General features: G+C 30.4%; 1 protein-coding gene and 1 long non-coding RNA gene across 2 annotated transcripts; both read right to left on the reverse strand.

Moving 5' to 3' along the window:
• Positions 1 to 250: 250 nt before the first annotated feature.
• Positions 251 to 1,152, reverse strand: LOC127724454 (uncharacterized). The gene is made up of 3 exons (XR_007992517.1): positions 1,094 to 1,152; positions 840 to 945; positions 251 to 401 (listed from the first exon to the last, which is right to left on the reverse strand). It is a non-coding gene; the product is annotated as an uncharacterized LOC127724454 (long non-coding RNA).
• Positions 1,153 to 20,997: 19,845 nt separating this feature from the next.
• On the reverse strand, positions 20,998 to 23,755 carry LOC127738011 (myosin heavy chain 95F-like). The gene is made up of 4 exons (XM_052249024.1): positions 23,751 to 23,755; positions 21,970 to 22,025; positions 21,507 to 21,657; positions 20,998 to 21,139 (listed from the first exon to the last, which is right to left on the reverse strand). The coding sequence occupies exons 1-4, from the start codon at positions 23,753 to 23,755 to the stop codon at positions 20,998 to 21,000; spliced, it is 354 nt and encodes a 117-aa protein (XP_052104984.1).
• Between the last annotated feature and the right edge of the window lie 932 nt (positions 23,756 to 24,687).

The raw sequence follows: 24,687 nt of genomic DNA on the forward strand, positions 1-24,687 counted from the left end.
TAATTCACTATCTCAACAATTGTATCGTTATCCTGTGTGTTAGAAAGGTTTACTCTAAATTTTCGGAGTTTGTGTGGCTCAATTCTATTTCCGTTGTGGTGTTTTGTCGAATTGTGTTTATGCGTTTCGTGTTTTCCTTTTGCCAATGTCAATGTCTGTCCTTTGACTAATTTGCTATTACCACATTGGTATCTTCAATATTTTAATGTATTAGAAGCAGATGAAACCCATTGAATGATTATACCTGTGACCTTCGTTTTCGGTGTCTGACTTTCTCTTTATCTTTCAAATGAATCGTCATTTCTGTTCCCCCTGGCATGGTCCAATTCAATCGTCCCCCATATGGTGTAGTTGTTTTTGTTGGCTTAGTATCCCATTTCAGGCGGCCCCTTGCGACTGATCTGTGTCATTGAAAATAAATAAATCCATGAATCATTCCGATTGAGTTAGGAATACAATTTAATTTAAGAAAATACAGATATAAAGAATCAAATATGAATGAAAAGCTAGAATATTAAACCTACAAGTCAATGAAACTACACGAAAACACGATAAACCCAAAATTAAAATTAAGAGGGCAACTTACAATCTTTAACGTAAGACAAAAGTCGACTCCATTTGTCAAACCTTTCGGTTTTATTCTGCAAAGCCAAATCGTCAATGAATTTGAAAAACACTTCATAAATCTGCGCTCAACGCAATAATTATGTTTGTGGAAAAGAGAAAAAAACTAATTGTCAAATGCCAACATTGCTTCAGACCTCTTTTATGTTAGTTTACAGATTTGAGAAAAATAAAATTTCTTTAAAACTATGAAAAGGTTATATCATAAAGCTTACGTTGATGCCTCTTCCATGCATTCTACCAGCTGTTTTACCCATTTATTTGGTAATCTTTGCCTAGATTTTTTATCAGTTTCAAATGCGTCATCAAAAATCAAATGAACTGAAAAAAATGAAGGGTATATTTAAGGCTGCATATAGATTACGTGTATTAATTCATATAAAAGAAAACAACATTTACATGAATGACTTGAATATAGATATTTATTCTAACAAAACTATACTCGTCATTTTAAAAACGACATACTTACTTTCGTGTTCAAAGTAATCAACATCTACTTTAAACATTTTTTCTGCTAGCTTATATTTACTCCGGTAAAAATCCAACCTGAAAAAAATAACAACAGTTGTAAGCTACAAAATTAAAGGTGTTATGACATATTTTTGTTTGAATTAAATAACAATGTTAAATTTGTTTTCTATTTGTTTTGTTTCCATCAACAAGGGGTTGCATCGTAGAGAATTGTACCTTAAGGGAAACCTCCTGAATGCACGCATGAATATTAACTTCTACGAAACAAAGCAATACACTGAGTCTAATATTTGATGTACTAGCTCTCACAATTACAGCTTGTAGGATGACGTGTCCATACCGCCGACCGATTTAGTTAACTGTGTTGTATTTATGTAATTTAGTTTTTGGAACGTTTGTCTTTCTTTTAATTAATAACGGTCTCGTCAATCTTTTATCTATGAAAACCAATGTTTCACTTCACACTTCTATAATCGGTATTACGAACAAAGACTTTGCATGTACTAATAGTCTATAAATATTGTAATGTCGTATAGTTGAACAAGACATATTCCAGTCCTCTGTCGTTCGATGTATCACCAAATATGTTTAATCTGGAGTAACCTGATGAAGGTAAAACATAAATCGATTCTTTCGGAGCAATAGACTTGATTCACGGTTTTTGGTTGGGTTGGTGATGGTCAATCTTTTTTATTCTGTGAAGTGTTTTGTTAACTGTTTTTCGTATGCAAGTCTCTTTTGTCATGGTGCTGTCTGTCTATCTTCGTAGTATGGCATTTATTGCCACTTGAAAACTAGTTCCTACTTTTGTAAAATATGAATTACAACAAACGATTCATTAAACAAACCTGAATAATGATTTGAGGAGTTGCAACATTTCCTGTCTTGTTTCATGCCACATTGTTCCACATATGTAAATATACGGTCTGGCTTTCTGTTTTTTGTTCCTTCGCTCTTCTCTTTCCATACTATTTTCATTCACAAACAGTTCATTTTCGTCTGCATTTCCTTTGTTAAAGACAGGTTTAAATTTTGCATGTTTGAGAAGTTGATGTTCAACCGTATCATCTTTCCTTTTCATCAGCAATCCAAGAGATGAGAAGAAATTATCTCTAGTTGTAAATACAAATAACCTAGAGAGAAACATTGTAGGAAATTAAAAGAGCTTCAAATGTAACGGATATAAAATGCCTTCTACTACCAAGTAAAGACAAAAGATAATGTTTGTTTCTCGTTTATATTTCCTCTTTTTACTTAAAACTTATTTTTAAAGCCATCAAAACATGTTAACTTGATAAAGATGACTCTTTATTTTGTCTCTTTTACTAAATATGCGTACTTACTAACTTTTAAGGTAAAATTTATGAAATGCATATATGTAGCCCTTGACTCTTTGTTCAATAATTTTTCTAAATACAAGTCATTCGTTCGTATAAAAAACGTAGTTAATACCTTTGGTCTCGTTCCATCCTGTGGCACTGTGGAAATAGAACATACCATGTCAAAAATAGAACAGATACCCACAATCCAATACTAGATCCGATCCACATAGATAGACTTTTCATGTCAACACTTGGACAGGAAACAGCTAACCCAAACATATTACTGTCCTCTGGCCAATTATAGCAGAATCCTATAACTCCACCAAAACACCCAAGTGGCACTAACGCCAATGGAATAAAGAATGATATCCGCTGCATGTGTAATTTGCAAGCGAGTACACCTTCATAGGAAGCGAAAATGGCACAGTAAATATATATGAACATTAACTTATGGTGTTTAAAGATGTTAAAAATCTTGTCAAGAAAAGTGTCATTTAAATTTTCCTCAATCTTGTCAAGAAAAGCGTCATTTAAATATATATTAATCCTAAATATCTCTATATCTGGCACCAACAATTGTGCCATCAATAAAAATATACCCACTTTTATGATGCACATTTTCAAATTTATCTTTGGTCTTGCTTTGTCCACTGCTATTCTCCAGTCTTTTATTTTTAAGTTGAAGGATCCAATTTTCAAGTTACAAAACAGAAAATTTTGACAGTATCCCATTGAAATTCCAACTAAACTTGCTACGAGAAAGATTTTCTCTTGTGTAGTATAATAGATCTGATTTGAAATTGTATCGCTAAACACTATGTTCGGTATAACGATCGCACAAACTACGACTCCACATTGAATTAGCATTGCTATTACCGCTATGCTGACACTTGACAGCCGTATTTCGAATTTCTGTCTATTCCTTGCTAATGCAATTTGTTTTAAAATGTTCAGAATTGACGGAAGCGTAAATGATGACATGACAAGAGTAATTCCCGATGTCATGGAATGGTTATGAAAAACCTTGAACAACAGGTAGGCTGTTCCACACGCCTCTGAACTTTCCAATATTAATACCTATAGATAAATAGATAAATTTAAGATAAAATAAAGAACGCTATCAAATTCTTTTTTTCGTTTACTTGATTTTAGAAAAAATACTAATATTCAAAACTTTCTAAAACTAAAGGGAAGTATATGGTATATCTACAAAATGTATCACTGTTTAATAGTATATTGCTTTTCCTCCAGTATACAATTTAGTCCCTTGAAAGTCATTGCAATACTCAATACAAAGACAAATTAAAATTAAAAAAAAAAAATACAGAATTGTTTACAATGTCGTTATAGTTTCATGTAAATATCAATCGTTTTACTCCATTATAATATTTGAAGAATGGATGCCAATAGCGTATAATCTTAGACTTAGCATTAACAACATATTTTGATAAATACTTACTGGTAAAAAGTACTTCCATCCAATGTTTTTTGCTCTCCCAAAACACACTTTAAACATAGACTGTATAAAGGTTAAGGCAATTGGTGTTGAGTAACAAAGAATCAGTTGTGTCAAAGCGTAAGACTTTTGACCATCCTCCTTTAAAACGTTCTAAATACAATAATGAATATTTATTATTAAAGAAATATTCACAGCATTTTAGAATCGATTATTCAAACCAAAGATGCATCTTTTGCATCAAAAATGTATTTTGTAATGCTTTTTTTTATTTATTGAAAAAAACACATTCAGAAAGTTTATTTCTAATTTCATTTATTGTCGCATTCCGTTAGTATCATCCACAAAGATTCGATGCATATTTGATCTCGACATTTTAATCAATTATATATATATATAATTATTATTAAAGAAATATTCACAGCATTTTAGAATCGATTATACAAACCAAAGATGCATCTTTTGCATCAAAAATGTATTTTGTAATGCTTTTTTTTATTTATTGAAAAAAACACATTCAGAAAGTTTATTTCTAATTTCATTTATTGTCGCATTCCGTTGATCTCGACATTTTAATCAATTATATATATATATAATTATTATTAAAGAAATATTCACAGCATTTTAGAATCGATTATACAAACCAAAATATATATTATATTGATAACTTTTAACTTTTAAATTTTAAATTGTTTGTTTGTTTGTGTGTCGAAACGAAGCTTCCGCCTACCTTTAAGGCAACCTTAAACCCCATTTTATTATCAGGGTAACAATACCAATGTACAATCAAATCAAACATGTGTGCGTGTACTTTTCCAAGATTTGGTCTCTGAACGTTTTTGCAACATGTATTTGTCTGTGAAATGTCACTATTATTTATTCCTTACATTTTCTGTTTTCAACTGTGACGCCAGGAGCAGCGGGATTAGAATGGTAGCAACACCTTTTGCTGTAATTCCAACTAACAATCCAACACACATCAAAAAGCGACAGAACTTTAAGAAATATTCTTCCACTTCTACACAGCCTTCGAAATCTCTTTCAGTATTTCTAAATGCATCCCATGCCCTAGAGAGTAAGCCATAATAATCATTGTATGATTTTATAACAAAGGTTCTTATAAAAAATCTAATCATTTAAAGAAATTCCAACGTTTTCGAATGTAAACAATTCTACGACCATCATATCATCTATTTATCTTATGTATTCACAACTATGCATTTATACCTTATAACACAATGTTCAATATAGTCTTTTGTTTTTTTAATTAAAAAACTATGACAGATTGCTTTTTCGGAAATTAAACTGATAAATGTAATCGGAACCGGAATATAAACATGTGACGTACATAAATGTATCAGAAACGCATTAAACAGGTACCGTTTGTCTTCGTTCTTCATCTGTATGTTTTGCGGATTTGTTATTACAGCTCACAAAATGGACGTTACTACTTAATCACTATATTTACGGGTTATATTTATGGGTTCTATGCTTTTGGTTTGCCATACTTTCATGCAACGGGGTTTTTGTGGGTTAATATACAAAGTTTTAGACAACATGTACATTGTATACAATTACCAAACTATTTTTTACAATTGTTAACATTTACTTTTAACATATTGTGAACACATGACACAACACGAATTTCTTCCCATTTACAAGTGTATGTCACTTAAATATTGTTTTTTCCTTCTATAGACTATGTTTTCCTCGTTTTTTTTAACCCAACATCTTTTGTACATTACACTTAAATTTTAAGCAATCCTACCATCTCTTATTTTCGTTTCTTCTGTTTTGATTTTCTACATCAATATATGTTGGAGGAAAACTATTGACAGACTGTGTTTCTGGTGTATCATCTTGAACCGTAGTACTAGGCATGTGCTGCATTGGAATATCACCAGTTCTTGTGTAAATTGTCGTACTGTTTCGTGAATTCTGTGTGACAAGCGGATCTTTATGTGATTGTTCTATTTCCGTTAGTCTTGTTTGTTCCCTTCCTCTTTTTGCTCTTTCTTGTTTTATTATTTGCTCCTTTCTTTTCTTTAAATAATATAAGTAGTACAATGAGTATATTCAATATAATGAGCATTTATGTTTTGTCGTAATTAATATTATGTCAACAAATAACCTACTATCGATTGCCTAACGTTTCCATCGTAGACCATTGATTTTTCTCTTGCCTAAAATAAAGTTACTGAAGACAATGCTACTTTTACGGCAGCAGCAACGACTGGGGCATCGTAAATTAATGGACATATTTTTATACCTTTTTATATTCCCTTTGAATTAGGAGTTTTGAATGTTCGCTTGGTACCGCACACTTTTTTTTTTTATCAAATTGAACAAAACATTGTATTTAGAAGTTGCACATGATATGTCCTTTTCGGGTAACCATTATCGTCTTAATAAAAATCGTGTTAATATTTTCATGTTCTAATATGCAGGTAACAAAAAGCTAATGAGAAGAGCTTCTCATTAGTTATAGATAAGATAGGCCAATATCACTTTGGTGGAAGAACAAATATATGTAAGGGATTTCATTTACTGGTCATAATTGTTGGGTTTAAATTTCTCAAACTTCGTTATTATTTATGCATTCCAGTTGTTTTTCTAATGCGCCACTCTTGAGTCTTTGTAACAAAACGCATGTCTGGCGTACTTAGTTAGAAACTTTGTGTCTTTCATGAGCATGATGAGCTTTTTTACAATTCTATTTTCTGACAAAATATAAATCAGAAAATTGCATAGAAAACAATTTGTGATTTTAATACTATTATTATTTTTAAAACTTTTGTTTGAAACTTTTTTATTTCATTGATAACAGTATATCTATATATATTGATTTAACAGTCAATATTTTCTAAACAATTCGTTTAAAAGGAAACGCACTTAATCCCATAGATAAATTTTATATATTGAAATGTTCCGAATTGCACCATTTATTTTGTTTTTTTTATTTAACAAAATTCATAAGACGATTGTTTATAAAAAAGTATGTTATGTCGCTTTCAGGTTACATCTTATTATTCAAATATATATTGTTAATTATTATTATTAGCTGTCATTAAGACAAAAAATGTAAATACAATTTTGTTTTGTTTCAAACAGTTATAAAAGCGGAATAATGAAATACTATTTCGCTATTAGCATTCAATTTGGTTCAATTTGTTCAAAATAAGATCGAAAACATCGCAAATGTATTATTGACTTGCAAGTTAATAATTCAACCTCAGTTGAACCCGTATTAATGTAACCCTAACTTGAGCTTTAGCTGAGGATGGGCTACGCATTCCCTTAGCGTGTTCAGTTATTAATAAGAAAATAATGTCAACATTGAAAAGTGAAACAAGGGATCCACCATAAAAAAAATATTTGACCGATTCGGCCCACAAGAAATCATTCATATCCAGGTAAAACCATGTTTTATATATTTAAATCTATAACAGGAAATCAAACAGACCTTAATCAATCGTAATTACACATCTCCACGTGCTTCTCAGTCTATTTATATTTATATATATATATATAATTTATATTTATATATATATATATGTTTATATCGGGTCGAATGACTATCGGCAATCTTCGGAGGTAATCTCGATGGTTAATTAGATGGCGTCTAGTCTAAAATTCACACGGAATGCTGATACATTATATCGAGTCTATGCATTGTTAATTGTTTCTTTTGGACTTTTTTTTTAATTCGGATATAAGGTTTAGTATGTTATGAATCATGTTTGAGACTTTCAGTCAAATCGGTGATCATGAATTTAGCAGCTAATGCCCCTTTTTATGTAAAGGATGACAGTATAACAATATTTCGTATGTCATTCATTTGACCTCGAAATCAAAATCAAACGATAAGGGTTAGTTTTTAGAAAGAGAGTATTTCACAGGAATTATGCTACACATGTCTCAACTATTAAGAACATGAATTAACAAGGTGTCAACCTGACATAAGGCATACCATAAACAAAAGAAGAAGGTTTGGTAAAGCCAATTGTTTTTTTACCCCTTGAACTCGAAAATTTAAATGTATCATAAAACTACCAAATAACATCCATCAGACATTAGTCTGTCGGACATCAGTATTTATATTTTTGAATTCTGTCTAATATATTAAGACGAGGGCCTCAAACTTCTTAGATATAGTGCAAAACACCAAAAACTGCCATAGTAGCCTCATTTTGAGATCTTGTCATTAATATTTAGATATGAGCAACAGCTTCACCCAAAAAGATATGTTGCTACAAAATGTATTTTACAGTGATGTCAATGTGTGTGAAATATCTACTTGAGTAAAGCTTTTGCTCGTACTTATTTTAACAAATAAAAATAAGCGTCAAATGGCCATTTAAGATCAATTTGTAAATTATTTCGACATGGTAATGGCGTTATAATGACATCACAAGTGATCTCTCTTCACTAAAGTGTCTAGATTATATTAACATATTCATATATCAATATAATTAACTTTATTTTATAAGGCTCGAGTACGTTTACTAGTTCTACAATTTCAAGGGCCAAATCATGTCTCTTATCATACCTTCTCTTTTACACTGATCATAAAAGGAGATCAAAAATAGAGTCTCTTACTATTACTGAGTACACTATGGTCAAGGGAAATGTGGTTGCTGGCGTTTGTTCTTATATTTTGTATTTTAATACATGTTTGTTTTTTTTTAAACCTGAATTAACATCTGAAAAATTCATTATATTTTGACCTACGTATATGTATCTATAAACAAGATTTATATTCGAAGAAATATCACATAACGATTAGCGAATTATTTCAGTGTGAATTCCTATTAAATGATCAGTTTCCTTATGAGTTTCAAACGCCGATAAAAGACCGGATACTAATTTTCTGTAATTCAGTCCGAATTTTATTTCTCAATTTAACATTTTTACATATATACATATTGTTTATATTTTTGTCTCGTCAAAAACAAACCTGCATTAGTTCCGTCTTTTCCTTGATAATTCTTTCTACGACGTGTCCTTTCATAAACACCTTAACGAAAAAATTATCTGCAATTAACATGTAATTTAGGTTCTTTGCTTTGAAGAAATTGTTTATGATTCAAATATTGCCTTTCTATATTGTCAATCATTTAAAATTTCAGAGACTGTTCAATTAATCTTTTTCATAGAATCAGTTGTTAATTAACGAACACCATCTTAATGAATGTGTATGCAATGCATTTAATAAGACAAACGGTAATCATTCGCTCGCTGAATATGACTTATCGGAGTGATTGTTTTATTAGGTAGAATATGGATGTTACTTTATTAAAGATATCTTTATAAAGTAAATAAGAATTATTTATTTAAATATTTTCGTTAGCTCAACTTGTATAACTACCTTTGTTCGACCTATTTTGTAAGAGTCTTTGTCGAGTTTACAAGCCTGTAATATGTTTTCTACTGTTTGCTTCTGGTTTGTACCTTCTGGTATTATGGTACAATCTAGAAATATTTGACACCTACAATATAGGTTAACAATACGGTAGTAGTTACGTCTTTTGTGTAACGATGTTGCTAGTCTTTTATAAAATTGGACAATTCATTTGTTTAATCTATATCGTCTGATCAGCATTTTATTGATAGATTGTTATATTGACAAAGACAACTTTAATTGAAATTGAAACAGCAACTAACATGAACTATGAAAACACTCCATAGCATCTGGATAATACAAATCATACTAAACATCTAAATACCAGAGCACATTTTTCTGGTGTGTCGTTCATCTGTACTATCTATGAGTCAGCTAAGATAGGAATGGGAAGATAAATTTATGTATTGCTGCACAATCTATTAAACTATTTTTCTCCCAATCTGTATGTCTTTACGTTATTTCTATTGAAGTGCTCAGAATTGCTTTTAGTAGTCATATGTAATTGTTCCTCCTTCTCGGTGCAAAGTAAAATTCTAAAGTTTAAATGATGATTCTTCACTATTTCACATGCATATTTTGAATAAGTCAACTTTTTTTCCTTTTATTGAATATATGATAGAAATTAACTACCGTTATAAAAATTCTGAATGTAGAGAAAAATTTGTAATGTAATCTCTTTACTTTTTTCTTATACTCAATAAACATCGTTGGGCATATGTCTCCATTTTTCACTGAAAGTGTGTGAGATTATGCTATTTCAAAACAGGCAACAATATAAAAAGTATATATTTTTATGTTTTACATTTCATTTATGACATTTCCATCAAAGGTAAATATAAAATACTGCCTTTTATTTTTAGGTGAACGTACATTTCCAGAAATTTGTCGAACTGCATTCTACTTTGAAATCCATCTCTTCTTATTCTAGTAACATCGTCTATTCCGGCACTTTGCAGCTGATTTAATACAACCTTTTCATCGAAATTTCCAGCCTGTTGGTTGTCATTTGATTTGATACAGCTGCAAATTCGAACATGTTATAATATAAGTATTTAGATATTTTCTCAATCGAAAGTATATCAATGTATGCTCTAATGACTTTCCAACAGCTTAAAACCCTAACATTGCTTAACTAAAGTTTAAAACTGATAAAATTGCTATGTTAAATATAAGACAAATGCAAAATTTGGAGCTTCAGAATAGGACCGATTTAAAGATCATATTAAGTATTCTTACATGCCATTGTTACGTTTAAACACATCATCCATAAACATTCTTATTTCAAATGAATAAAATAGGAAAAGTAAATACTGTACCGGACAAAAAGCGGCCTAGCATCGGCTAATATGTCAACGAGGCAAGTCAAGGATGTCTAAAATAGATAAATAAATAAGATAAAAAATAATTCTATTACAATTAACATCTTTATCTTTTTCTTTCAAACACATTAAAATTTAAATAATAGCATTCATCGAATATATTCAACAATATCTGGTGGGACATTTAACGGTCAATGGACTATAAGACGTTGCAAATTAGATTAAAGCACAATAATGAAATACCTTTTACCTGCATAATTAATAGACGTATTTGTCAAAAGCATAGTGTTAAATAGATTTATCCATACTTATGTGCGCAAGTAGTATTATCAATTAATATGCATTCTTACCCTGTATTGGCAGGCTGCACTGTTCGTTGGTCTTGACTGTTGTCTGTCTTCAGATTTTTTCACAGTTTTATTGTATCTGCAGTTTTAAGTAAATTGGTTTAAAAGAAATACGTCAGAAATCAAAATAAAATTATATTCCGATTTCAGAGTTCTTTAAACTATTTCAACTCTATAAATGTGCGATCTGGATATTTTTACTTTGACATTTAATATGGTGTCTCATGTAGAGAGAATGTCATGTGAAATATCATTTTCAGCAACCTTTTCAATGGTGCATTGGTGGTTTGTTGCAAGGTAAAGTGTCTGACTCCATCCAAAATACTCTCATTTTCAAGTCGGAGTCAAAATTTCAGCCTTTCATCCTGGTTGACCTACTTTTTAGACCTTACTTATTTTATGCATTGCTTATCTTCTAGTGACCTTAATATGTATAAACTTTTTTATATTGAAGTTTATGTAAACGTAAACCTTCAATATATCAATCTCTAATGTGTGACGCTCATCTCTTTTTATTCACAATAAGAATTACTAATTTGATAGTTCAAAACAACTGGTTTGATATTTATACGCGAAATGGTAAGTACAGAACAGATCGTGTCATATTTCTACGATCTATATATATAAAACAGTTAACATACATTATATATAAGTAAATGCAAACAAAGAAATAAGAAAACAGAAAAAGCGGATTGAATATCAAAATAAAAATTAATCATTAGCATGACAATTGAGGCAAACAGCAACATTTATATACACATACCTTTTGCCAATTTCTCTGGCCTGTCTCTTTGACATAGTCTCTCTGGAACCCCTGCAAAATGATTTACGAGCATAAGTATGTGTAAAGCACTTTAAAGATTGACTTCATTGAATTTTGAATTCGAAAAGGCTAAAAAAAAATAGAACAAAAATGAAAACTAAGTCATCTTATTCTTTACCGTCTAAAAGCTATGCATTAGTTTCAGTTCTGTCGTGTTTCAATCTAAAACATAACGGACATTCACGTAGTTGTCATTAGGGTATACATACCGGTGAGTCAAAAATGAGTCCTGTGTATCAAAATATTCACTGACAATATAGTAATCACTTCTATCTGTAAATATTTCCTTTATTCTTTCTGGAACAGTTCCCCTATTCTTGTCTAGAAATTCTCTAGCGCTATATTTCACCTATTTGGAATAAAAACGATATTACAAGACGTCCAACTCATAATTAGTGTTATCCCTGACCCAACTGTAAAGACAATCTTCCATTTAACTGTAATATGCATTGATTAAGTACTGGGCATAACTTTTGTATACAATCCAAATACCCCCAAGCACCAGACAATATAAGACAAGCACATGGTTCTGGTGAAGAATATATACATTTTGTGTAATAACTCATATGATAGATTTGATAGTATATGATAAAAATATAAATCCGATATTTCGGGGGAAATACCATAACTTTTCCGTCTTCTAATTAGAATTGTCCGCACTTTTTTTGTCGTGCCTGATGATTTTATGAACGAATATTGTTTACGTTACAAGTCATCTGACGCTTTTTAAAAGACTGTAATAAATTGATAGGATAATAAACTAAAGGAACTAAAAAAGTAGAATAAAATGAAAGGTCCGTATCCTTGTTTTTGAGATATAATCAAATTAAAATGTGGCGGGAAATCATTTTCTCTAGATATTTCATACATTTAACATAAGGACCTTTTTTCTTTCATAAACCATGAAAAAATAGCAAGGATTTTATAAGATTTTTAAAAACGGCTTTTTAAACTATAGGTGATAAAATAATGAAAAAAAGTTGGGGTCAGCGGGCAAAAGTTTTAATGGTATTACATGGATAAAACTAGAGGATTCCGAATATCTGACAACCAGTCAGAAACAGGAGTAGCGAACATCCTTAAGTTTCGATCCAGTTAACCCTGTCAATGCAACCGGTCTCACTTTTTTAAGAGTTCACGTCATTCCCTTAGTTTTTGTTTGTTATCTTGATTTGTATCTTCTTAATCGACTTAAGAGATTTGAACATTGGTAAATTACTCATGTCTAAATTCATATAAAGTTGACTACCCATCTTATTTGATACTGATTGTGGTATTTTTGCCACATCGACACATCTTTTATCTTATTTTCAATAGTTGATTAAGAATTGGGCGTACATGTTATGGGCACAGACACCATTTTAAAGCTTAACGACAGAAGACTTAAAGGGTTGTCGGCATGGGTCAATATAAACAAGCCGAGACAACGGTAACAGAACAAATATTTATTAAACATCGGTTTGCCTGTAAAAATTCAAGTTTCCAATAACTTATCACTTCCTATATTATCAGCTTTTGATATTTGTCTTGATTCTACATAAATATTTTCAACGACAACAAATTCCATCTCCTCAAAATTTGTTAAAACAATTCAGAGATCTCATAAGTCATATAATCGGTAAATACCTGTCCAGCATAATGCACAATGCAGAATGACATTTTATGTCCAGACGACTGGTAAACATCATATTTGTCTCTAAATTCTTTATTGTATTGTGCGACGAGGGAAGTCCCATCAGAACTGAAAACCTTCATTTGGTCATCCAAAAGAGACAGTACTCCTGGTTTCTATAATGCAAAAAAAAGCGGAAATGAGAAACAAACTGAACTGCAATGATATTTAAAGTATTTGAAAATGCAGCACACAATCAACAAACAATAATTATATTTATTAATAAACTCTTCATAGATACCAGGATTAAACTTTTGTACGCCAGACGCGCGTTTCGTCTACAAAAGACTCATCAGTGACGCTCGAATCAAAAATTTTAAAAAGGTCAAATAAAGTACGAAGTTGAAGAGCAATGAGGACCCAAAATTCCGAAAGGTTTTGCCAAATAAAGCTAAGGTAATCTATTCCTGGTGTAGAAAACTCTTAGAACTTCGAAAATTTCAAAGTTTTATGAACAGTTAATTTATAATTATGACCAGATCAATGATAATTCATGTCAACACAGGAGTGCTGACTACGGGACTGGTGATATCCTCGGGGAGAAAACACCATCAGCAGTGACATCGACCCAGTTGTTGTAAATAAACTCATCATAAAATTTGGACGCCAGACGCGCGTTTCTTCTACAAAAGACTCATTAGTGACGCTCGAATCAAAATAGTTAAAAAGGTCAAATAAAGTACGAGGTTGAAGAGCAACGAGGACCTAAAATATTCAGTAACTTCACTAAGAACTTCACAATATAATTATTAATAATAAAAACCGTTATTTTAATACCATTTTCTAGTATCTGCAGACGTTATACATAAGTTTCACTAAACTTAAGTATGTGACTTATCATACATACATGTATATTTATATTAAATTTGGCATAGGAACATGTTTCAACTCTAGGTTATCTCCCTTTTACCTGGAATGGGTAATTGAACATCGTTTGAAATTTGGGTTATCCCTCGTTTACCGGACAGAATATCAATTTAAAATGCATTTGGGAACTTTGAAATTTTTTTCATACTTGAAAATTTTATAATACTAAGGGCATGATAGTACAAACAAACAATATAAACAGACATAATGCATGAACAAAATCAAACCTATGTGCATCTACAGAATTGTCCAGGAAAGTACATATCTCTAAAATATAGACAATTTAATTTTACAGAATTTGGATACGCCAACAAGAGTGAATTTATCGTTACTATGGAATTGGTAATTGAACATGTTTCAAATTTGGGTTATCACCCGTTAACCGGACATAATATCAATAAGAAAATTTTGTTGAAGATTTAAAACTGTATATGTCTTCCTTCACTTCATTGATATAATTTGCAACTTAAGGTACACAGTAACATTCTGATAATGTTCAGGGAATCTTTTCTAGGTAAGGTTTTCCTTTTGCGAAATTGTAAAAAAAAACATCAAATTTTAAGCAGAACAAAATACCAGTCAATGGAAATTTACTTCCTTTGAAGATCTTCTGTTATTTACTTTTTTTTTCATAATGAAGTGATAAAGATATATATACGTATTCAACATTTTAAAGAACATTTTACTCTTAACAATAACCACAATAAAACTATTTCTCGTATCAAACATAAATTAAAAGAAATAGCCAAGGAATTTGATTTTGTCCCGGCCGATAAAGCTGCTTATAATATTATTATTGTTTGACGTAAATTTTACATTGAGGTTCTGAAAAAAGAAATCACCAATTCACCAACATTCCAACTGACTCCATATTCAGAAAACGACATCTGTAACAAACATAAACTTTTAGCTACTGCTTTACAAGCAGAACCAAATACAATGAAAGTCCCAACTATGTATTGGCTTCCGAAGCTACACAAAACACCTTACAAATATAGATTCATTTCGTCTTCAAGCCATTGTTCCACTACTAAATTGTCTATTCTTCTTACCAGTACACTTGGTACAATCAAAAACCTGATAATAAATTGTTCAAATAAGGCCTTCGAAAATAGTGGAATTAATTACTTTTGTAGTGTCAAGAACTCGTTGGAAGTACTTGATAAATTACATGCATATATTGGTGATTTTGAATCTGTTCAAAGTTTTGATTTTTCTACCCTATATACCAAATTGCCTCACATTCTCATTAAGAAAAAATTCACACACCTAATTAAATGGGCATTTAAAAAGTCAGAATGTGAATATATATGTTTAAACTCTTTTAGGTCATTTTTTAGTAGCAATAAACAAAAAAACTATGTCAATTGGACATGCTTTGATACTATATATGCCCTTGAATTTTTACTAGATAATATTTTTGTTCGCTTTGGAGATTCCGTATATCGTCAGGTTATCGGAATTCCAATGGGGACTAACTGAGCACCACTTATTGCGGACCTTTTTTTGTATTGCTATGAGTTACAATTTATGACAAAAATCAGCAAAGACCCATCGAAACAACATCTGATACACAAATTTAATAATACTTTTAGATATTTGGATGATATTTTGGCTCTCAATAATGACGACTTCAGTATGTATAATTTATCCTGTTGAACTTACTTTAAATAAAGCTAATACTAACAATGACCACTGCCCTTTCCTCGATGTTGATATATATATCATTAATGGAAAGCTTAATACTAAAATATATGATAAAAGAGATGATTTTTCATTTCCTATCATTAATTATCCATTTTTAGATGGTGACGTTCCCTTGTCACCATCTTACGGTGTTTATATATCTCAACTTGTACGATTCGCTCGTGTATGTAACAATGTTTTAGATTTTAACGAGAGAAATTTATGTATTACTGAAAAATTATTACACCAGGGTTTTCGATATCACAAACTAGTCAAAACATTTACTAAATTTTATCATCGGTATAAGGACATCATTCGTAAATATAGCTCAACATGCAGACTTCTTATACGTTCAGGTATTTCACATCCAATTTTTTATGGAAATATTCTTTATAAAGCACAAAAATGTCAGTATTCACCTCTGAAGCTAACAAAACCTTTAAATAGACTTATTAAGAAGGGATATAGTTACGATACTGTTGTCAGGTCATTAAAGATTGCATATTTTGGCGTTAATATTGATTCACTTATAGGGTCTTTGCATCGGCACTAAACACATTTATTTAAAAACCAGTTGTTGGCATGACACGGGTTATGCTCTTCTCATATATGTTATGATGGTATGATACTAAACCCCTAACGGGAAGGATTGTGCCTGATATTCATATGATGAAGACATAATCTTTCAATCAGTTTGATTGAAGTCTGGAGCTGGCATGTCAGTTAACTGCAAGTAGTCTGTTGTTATTTATGTATTATTGTCATTTTTTTTATTTTCTTTGGTTACATCTTCTGACATCAGACTCGGACTTCTCTTGAACTGAATTTTAATGTGCGTATTGTTATGCGTTTACTTTTCTACATTGGCTAGAGGTATAGGGGAGGGTTGAGATCTCATAAACATGTTTAACCCCGCCGCATTTTTGCGCCTGTCCCAAGTCAGGAGCCTCTAGCCTTTGTTAGTCTTGTATTATTTTTAATTTTAGTTTCTTGTGTACAATTTAGAGTTTAGTATGGCGTTCATTATCACTGAACTAGTATATATATTTGTTTAGGGGCCAGCTGAAGGACGCCTCCGGGTGCGGGAATTTCTCGCTGCATTGAAGACCTGTTGGTGACCTTCTGCTGTTGTCTGTTCTATGGTCGGGTTGTTGTCTCTTTGACACATTCCCCATTTCCATTCTCAATTTTATATCATATTTACAGAAGAAAAATATTTAAGTAGCAGTTTGTAAGCGATTAAATGGACTGATACTTAACAATGAGAATACATAACTTACACCAAAGATAAGTTCAAGAACTGATGTGTTATCATTGAAAGTGTTTGCTGGCAGGTGTATTCCTTCGTTGGCATACTCTCTGTTTTCTATTTCAAATATCTGCTGTTGGTGATATTGATGTATTCTTTCATTGGTGATGTTAATTAACAACTGTTCCAAACTGTTCTCTGAAACAGTCTCAAATCCGCTGATATCAAGGATTCCAATGACATGTTGACTGACAAAAACATGTGTATTGTTAATGACTTAATTGTAACTAAGCTATTTTTTAATTCTGATTTCAAATAATTGCAATATTTAATTACTAAAAATTTGTACTTGAAGCCCATTCCATTACAGCAGTACTACTTCATTGATATATGTTCTATCCAATCATACTCGACATATTTCTATTCAAATACGTCTTTGCAATAATGTCATCTTTCAAAACTTAATATCGGATATGTCTTATTATATTTAAAGATTATATATTTGAAATAAACAAGTATTTCGATTAATAAATACCTTGTCCTAGTTGATGACGTGCTGCCTTCGATGCTCTTGTTTATTTGACCAATAATAGCTTTAAAAACTCCAGAATACAATGCTTTCACAATAGAATCTCTCACATCAGCAGCTTGAATCTGGTTCAACGGTTTCCGAGTAGTCTGACCTATTGATAAAATACAATAAATAATGCTGATAACTTTTTCCTATGAAACTGAAGACAATGAGAAAAAAATCATAAGAATATTAGTTATATATATGTTACAGTGAATTTGTATAATCAGGGATCATGTAGAATCCCTGTTTTTTCAGGGATTTTACAAAATCGCTAAAATCATTAGATTATATATAATCCCTGAAAATGACCAGTGATTTTACATAACCCCTGAAAATTTTAAGAATTATTTTACAAATTCCCTGGAATGTTTTCAGGAATTATCAATAATACAAAGATTCGCTGTTTGTAAATCAAATACAGACAAATAAATCATATGTAAAACCTCTGTATGGTTTAAGTGGACAGTTTTCATTTCCTGTCCATTTATCAAATCTTATTAAAAAGAACAGTGTTTCCGCTGATATTCTATTTAAATGTGTTAAACCACATTAACTCATAACAAAATAAGTATTTTAAATTGAAATTAATAATACCAACATAAATGCACAGATCATGTAAATTGTTGTAAAACAAAGGGGATGAAAGTTAACAAGGAATTCGAACTAAGCAAAGAAATGCAACTTAACGTCCAGAAACACAAACAGAACACATGCTTGACAGATTGAACACAATTTTGGAGGAGGCTGTGATACCGATTCCGCATGTTGATCGTGGAAAGGGAGACCCCAAAAACATAATACCTGACTACGAAACTATAAATTATGCTCAGATAATACACAAGGAATCAATTTGATGTGTCTGATTGACCTTTTTAGCACTTTCAGATGTTTCTAATGAACACTTTATTTCTCTTCAAAGTGCAGTAAAATCAGATTCGATATGTGAAGGCTAAGGGTTGTTTTGGGGTTTTTTTTTGTTACAACAAAAAAAAAAGGATAAGCAGAGCAAATTGTTTACAGAATAGAGAATAATGGACAAACAGTGCAAAATAAAGGGCTAAAAAATAAAGAATAGACAAAAATAGAAAATAAAAATAAGAATAGAGAGTAATCATGATAATAGTGTGTTAAAATATACAGAATAGAGAATAATGGGCAAAATAAATAAAGTATAGAGAAAATGATCTAAAAAATTAAAGAATAAAAAAATGAGGAACCCTCATAGTAGATATCATCCAATTTCACAATGTAGTTTGTAAAAATAAATGATTTGTTTTAAACATTGTGCTTACGATTTTAATATTTATGTTTCTAAAAATGTTTAAATATGATTTTATAGAATGAATTATTTTACTTTTATTCATTGTCTCTTCATTCCAGTTATTATGTATAATCCCTGACATTTTTTCTAGTGATTATGCACAATTCCAGAAAATTTTAGTAATTACATATAACCACTAAAGTTACCAGTGATTATACATAATCCCTAATTCTACAAATTCACTGTAACATATACACAGTTGTGTAGACTGTTTTATTGTCTTTTCATCGTTTTTCGTTTTTAGCCATAGTATTGTCTGGGTTTTTTTTCATTTATGATTTAGCCTTTACAGTTAGCGCTTGGCGATAAAAGGGGAAAAATGATATTCTAGAATTTTTTGTTGCCAGTGACGAACAAATTGCGGATTGTTATGCTTTCTCAGCGCTAGTTGGATTAGCAATGTTTTTGAGTACGGACAAACAGTTGTGACAGGGAATAATTATACAAAGGATAAAAAGCAATGTTGCAAGGAAATAGAAATGTAATGTATTAATACACATCACCGAGCTAAGCTTTGCCACTTAAATTCATCTTTGAAGCTAACATGCATTTACCAGAGATATTAATTAATTTTTTTTTAATTTTTCACACATACGGTAACTTGTTCAAATATAGTTTAAATGTTTATGGAAAATGTTTGAAATCATCGAAAATCAAGTAAATTTCACCCAGTTACGGAATTACAAAATTATTTATGCCAATATTGTGACTGAAATTAGAAAAGAAATAAGAATAGGTGATAATTAAGGCTATATGATTTGTTATTGTCCCTTTGGTATCTTCTGCCTCTTTCATGTAGTGAATTCCCCTTGTTTAGTTAAATATCCTTCGTATTTATTCTAGTATTCTTTCCTCGTTTTACAATGACTCTAACTTTTTTTACATTAAAAAAAAACAGGTCAACATACCTTGAACACATACAGGTCGACTTATAAAAACTTCATTGATATCATCGCAGTTGTCATGTGTATCTTCTATTCCTAGTAGCTTGATTGCTAAAAATATAAGTAAGTGTTAGCTTCTTTATGAAATAACACATATTCTTCTACATTTCTAAGATTTGGCTCTTATATCATTTTATTGTATATCGTGTTTATTAAATGTTCTTTTCGACGATTGGAATTTAATAGACATATATCTCTAAGTTATATTATATAAACATTTCTCAATATCTCATTTTGATGTTGATCATCTTAATATCATAGTATATTTATTCTGCGTACCGTTTGATAAGGAGTCATTATCCCGAACTGCCACACCATCCGTTTGATCCCCAACTTCCTCAAACTCAATATTACCCAAGTGTAAGCAAGCTGCTAAAATACTCAGGATCTGAGATATTTCCTGAATGAATTATAAAAATGATAATATGAATACAAGATGTAAGATATCCTTTAAAGAGACGACAACCAAACCACATAAATAACTAAAGACATTTACTGGTCAAAAGGCAGTCTTCAACAGTAGAAAGTCTTCTATGCTCAAAACATTTGTGAATATTTATCAAACAGCTACTATTAAAGATCTGCCTTCAACAGCAACTGCTTCAAACTATAAATAATTAAATTATCATTACAACCACTAAAAGACCTCATTTGGAACAGGCACAGGAAAATGTAGCGTGGTTAACCAGTTGATGAAATTGAACCCTCCTCCTTTTTATATCTTGATAAATACACCCATAAAGTTATATATAGTTCATATTTTAATGTTTATATATTCAATATGTTTATATCATTTATTTCTTATGTTTTAGATATTATTCAGTGGGACAATAATGTATTGCACTAAAATATGTCATTATTTACTTTAACAAGTATATTGTTTGATCTCGACAAAGATTTATTGTATAATATTAAAGTTTATAATACCGTTTCCGTAAATTCTATTTCTTTTAAGATTTTACAGCCTTGAGAGAAACTATTTCCATATTTCTGTTTTTCTTCTTGACTCCCAAATATACCAGTGTGTAAATGTAGCATCTCTTCATCTTCACGCATAATTCTATTAAAATACGGAAAACAATTATAAATGAATAAAACAAATATGCAAAATCCCATCGTATCCCAAACATTATAAAATGTGAAAACTAACGCAAATGTTTAGGAATCCGAATTTATTGGTTTACTACACATATATAAATATTACAAAAAAAGGTTTTACTCAAACATGACAAAGTTACGGTGCCAACTTCATGAACTTAATGAGAACAACTGAAACAAAACTGAACTGCACATATAGCTTCAAAACACAAAACATTAACAATTTAGATTTACACTGAGGGTTATCATCATAATAAAAAGTATTGCTATGTAAAACTCATTATACTTCAGGATCGTCCTGGTTGAATTTAAACTTTTATATCAGGTACCTGTATTCATTTGGTCTTTCCAATGAATATTTGTCTTGTAAGTCATGTTCATAATTTCCACTGAACAAGGCATGAAATATGTGGAAATTTTTCTCCTGAGCTTTATGGTGAACTACACGGGATTTCTCTAACACAAATGTTCTGAGTTTACCTACAATAAATGATTTAATTTACATATATATCATTATAAGTAAATGCATGTTTCCGTAATTAAATCTTCACTGAATGAGTTGATGTAAGAAGAGAATCTTATCAAGTTGATTGTAATGTAATAATTTGCAGTGACTTGCATGAAACAATGTATTTCCGTAAACCACTGTACTTTATTTCTTTTTTTAACTTTTAACTACAGAGGAAAAACAAAATAACCGATATACTACCCGATCTTGTAAATAATATAAGTAACACAATGAGTTGATTGTACACGTTTTTAAAGAAAATAGATATAAAACTACACTCTCACCTCCAATTAATTTGTCGTCTTCATTATATGAAAGTTCTATTAGTTTTCCAAACCGGCTAGAATTGTTGTTCAGTAAGGTACTAGCATTTCCGAAAAGTTCTACCAAAGGATTGACCTTAAAATTATAGTTTAACTGTATTGAAACTTTATGCATGAAATATTTTTTTTCATAAATACACATCAGCCTGAAAAAGTCGTAGATCACCATTCACAAGATATAATTTAGATATACATTGTATAATATTCAAAGTAATAATAAGTTTCTTTTGCAATTTCAGTTTTCTAACATTATAGGTTATATTAGTATAGAATGTGTAAGTTTTATTAATTTTGAAATATCATTTCATAAAATTTCTTGAATTTAAAACTTATATTCATATTTGATATATTAAAATGTTTAATCAATGTTAACGAAAAACTAAATAAACATACATGCAGGCTGGTTAAAAGTAGTAATTATAACTATAAGATACTTAAATAAAGAATAAATAAACATATGAAAGTTCTATTAGTTTCCCAAACCGGCTAGAATTGTTGTTCAGTAAGGTACTAGCATTTCCGAAAAGTTCTACCAAAGGATTGACCTTAAAATTATAGTTTAACTGTATTGAAACTATATGCATGAAATATTTTTTTCATAAATACACATCAGACTGAAAAAGTCGTAGATCACCATTCACAAGATATAATTTAGATATACATTGTATAATATTCAAGGTAATAATAAGTTTCTTTTGCAACTTCAGTTTTCTAACATTATAGGTTATATTAGTATAGAATGTGTAATTTCTATTAATTTTGATATATCATTTCATAAAATTTCTTGAATATGAAAACTTATATTCATATTTGATATATTAAAATGTTTAATTAATGTTAACGAAAAACTAAATAAACATACATGTACATGTAGGCTGGGTTAAAGTAGTAATTATAACTATAAGATACTTAAATAAAGAATAAATAAAGATTATTGCAAATCATTATTTAACCAAAAGGTACTAATAAACATGGAGAATAAACTAAATTGCGGTATACTCGTGTAATATAATTTTCACTTCATCAAAAAAAGCATTTGTCCATAATGAACTAACATGATTAAGCTTCTCGACTAATCTGGTGATTTCACATGGAGATCTTTTGGTCAGATGCTGTAATATATGTTTAGTACTTTCAGTTTTTCCTGCTCCCGAGTCACCAGTCACAACGATGCATTGATTTCTCTGTTCGACCTGTAGACGTCTATATGATTGCTCTGCTGTCCAGAAAATATGTGGAGGATCTCGGGTTGAAAGTTTATAATATTCATGTTGCTATAAAAGATTAAGGTAGCAAGATAAAGTCAGTAAAAAAACCTCAAAGAACAAGCAAACCGACACAGGGTGTCGAACGATCTCAGTCACAGTAATACCAAATTCGTCGACCGCATAAGCATATCCTGCGATTCCAAAACCATAATCAATAACAGTAATAATCAAGTTATATAATTGATATCAAATCGAAAGTTTATATAGGAAACAAATGAAATTAGAATATTCACTTTTATATAATCATGTAGACCAAAAGGCAAACTTTTTATTTAACATTACAAAAAAGATATTAATAAAAACGACTGTCAAGAAAGATTTTTTTTGACAAATGTGTTTTAACGGTTATGGACTTACAAAAAGTAATTTTATATTTTTGCCTTTTTCTTTTCCATATTTTGTGTTTTGTTTTGTTTTGTTGAATTTGATTTTAGTTTACTTCTTTCAGAGCTTGTAACTGAGAAAAATACTCACCTCATTATTATATAAATTTTGGATTGTTTCATAAGGATTGACTACAATTAGAACATCTCCAATGTATGTCTGAAACATAAAAAGATGTAACATGTATAACTCCAAGTATTTTAATCCTCCTTTGTTAAATGATAGTAAATGATAATAGTTCTACCAATTAAAAAAATAGTTATTGCCGTTTTTGTTCATTTTGACTCATTGAAATTGTTGGTAAGATTAAAAAAGATTTGACTGTTTTCGAAAAGAAGTGTATAATTATACAAGTGCAAGAATTCAATTTTAATGTATGGTTTAAAAAAAACAACGATATTGCTTTAGTCTATACTGTATAATTATTTGCTAAAACCACGTATTCATTTGAAAAGTCATCATTTGCGAATATTAATCGTGAACATCTATATCCATCACAAACTTAGTGATTTAAAACTCATATTATAAGTCAAGGTCTAACATTAACAACGTAATCACATAAGTATTGCATTAAATAATCTTCAAGAATATTCCCCGTTGCAATGTAAATATCAGATAAATCTTTATCCCGTATTCAAGGCGAATATTGTACTAGTCTTGTAACTGTTGTATTAGATAAAAATGAAAATCATAGATTATGTCATGTTCTAGTTCATTTGATTCAGCTTTAAAGATCCTGAGGTCCTTTAATAGATTGAAAGGTTTTTCTAACTTATAGACAGTAAACGATAACTGTCAATAACTATATGAGTGTATATTTGATTGATTTGATTTTTGGTGTTTTAACGCCACTTTTAAGCACCGCTTTTGGGCTATTTCGTGGCGGCCAGTTTTTATTGGTGGAGGAAGCCGGAGTGCTCGGAGAAAACCACCGACCTTCGATGGGAAAACTGACAATCGTAGTAAATTAAGATTGGAGTCGAGTGCACCCGCACGAGCGGGGTTCGAACTCACAGCCTCAGTGTTG

Source organism: Mytilus californianus, unplaced genomic scaffold (genome assembly GCF_021869535.1).
Source record: "Mytilus californianus isolate M0D057914Y unplaced genomic scaffold, xbMytCali1.0.p SCAF_1, whole genome shotgun sequence".
NCBI lineage: Eukaryota > Metazoa > Mollusca > Bivalvia > Mytilida > Mytilidae > Mytilus > Mytilus californianus.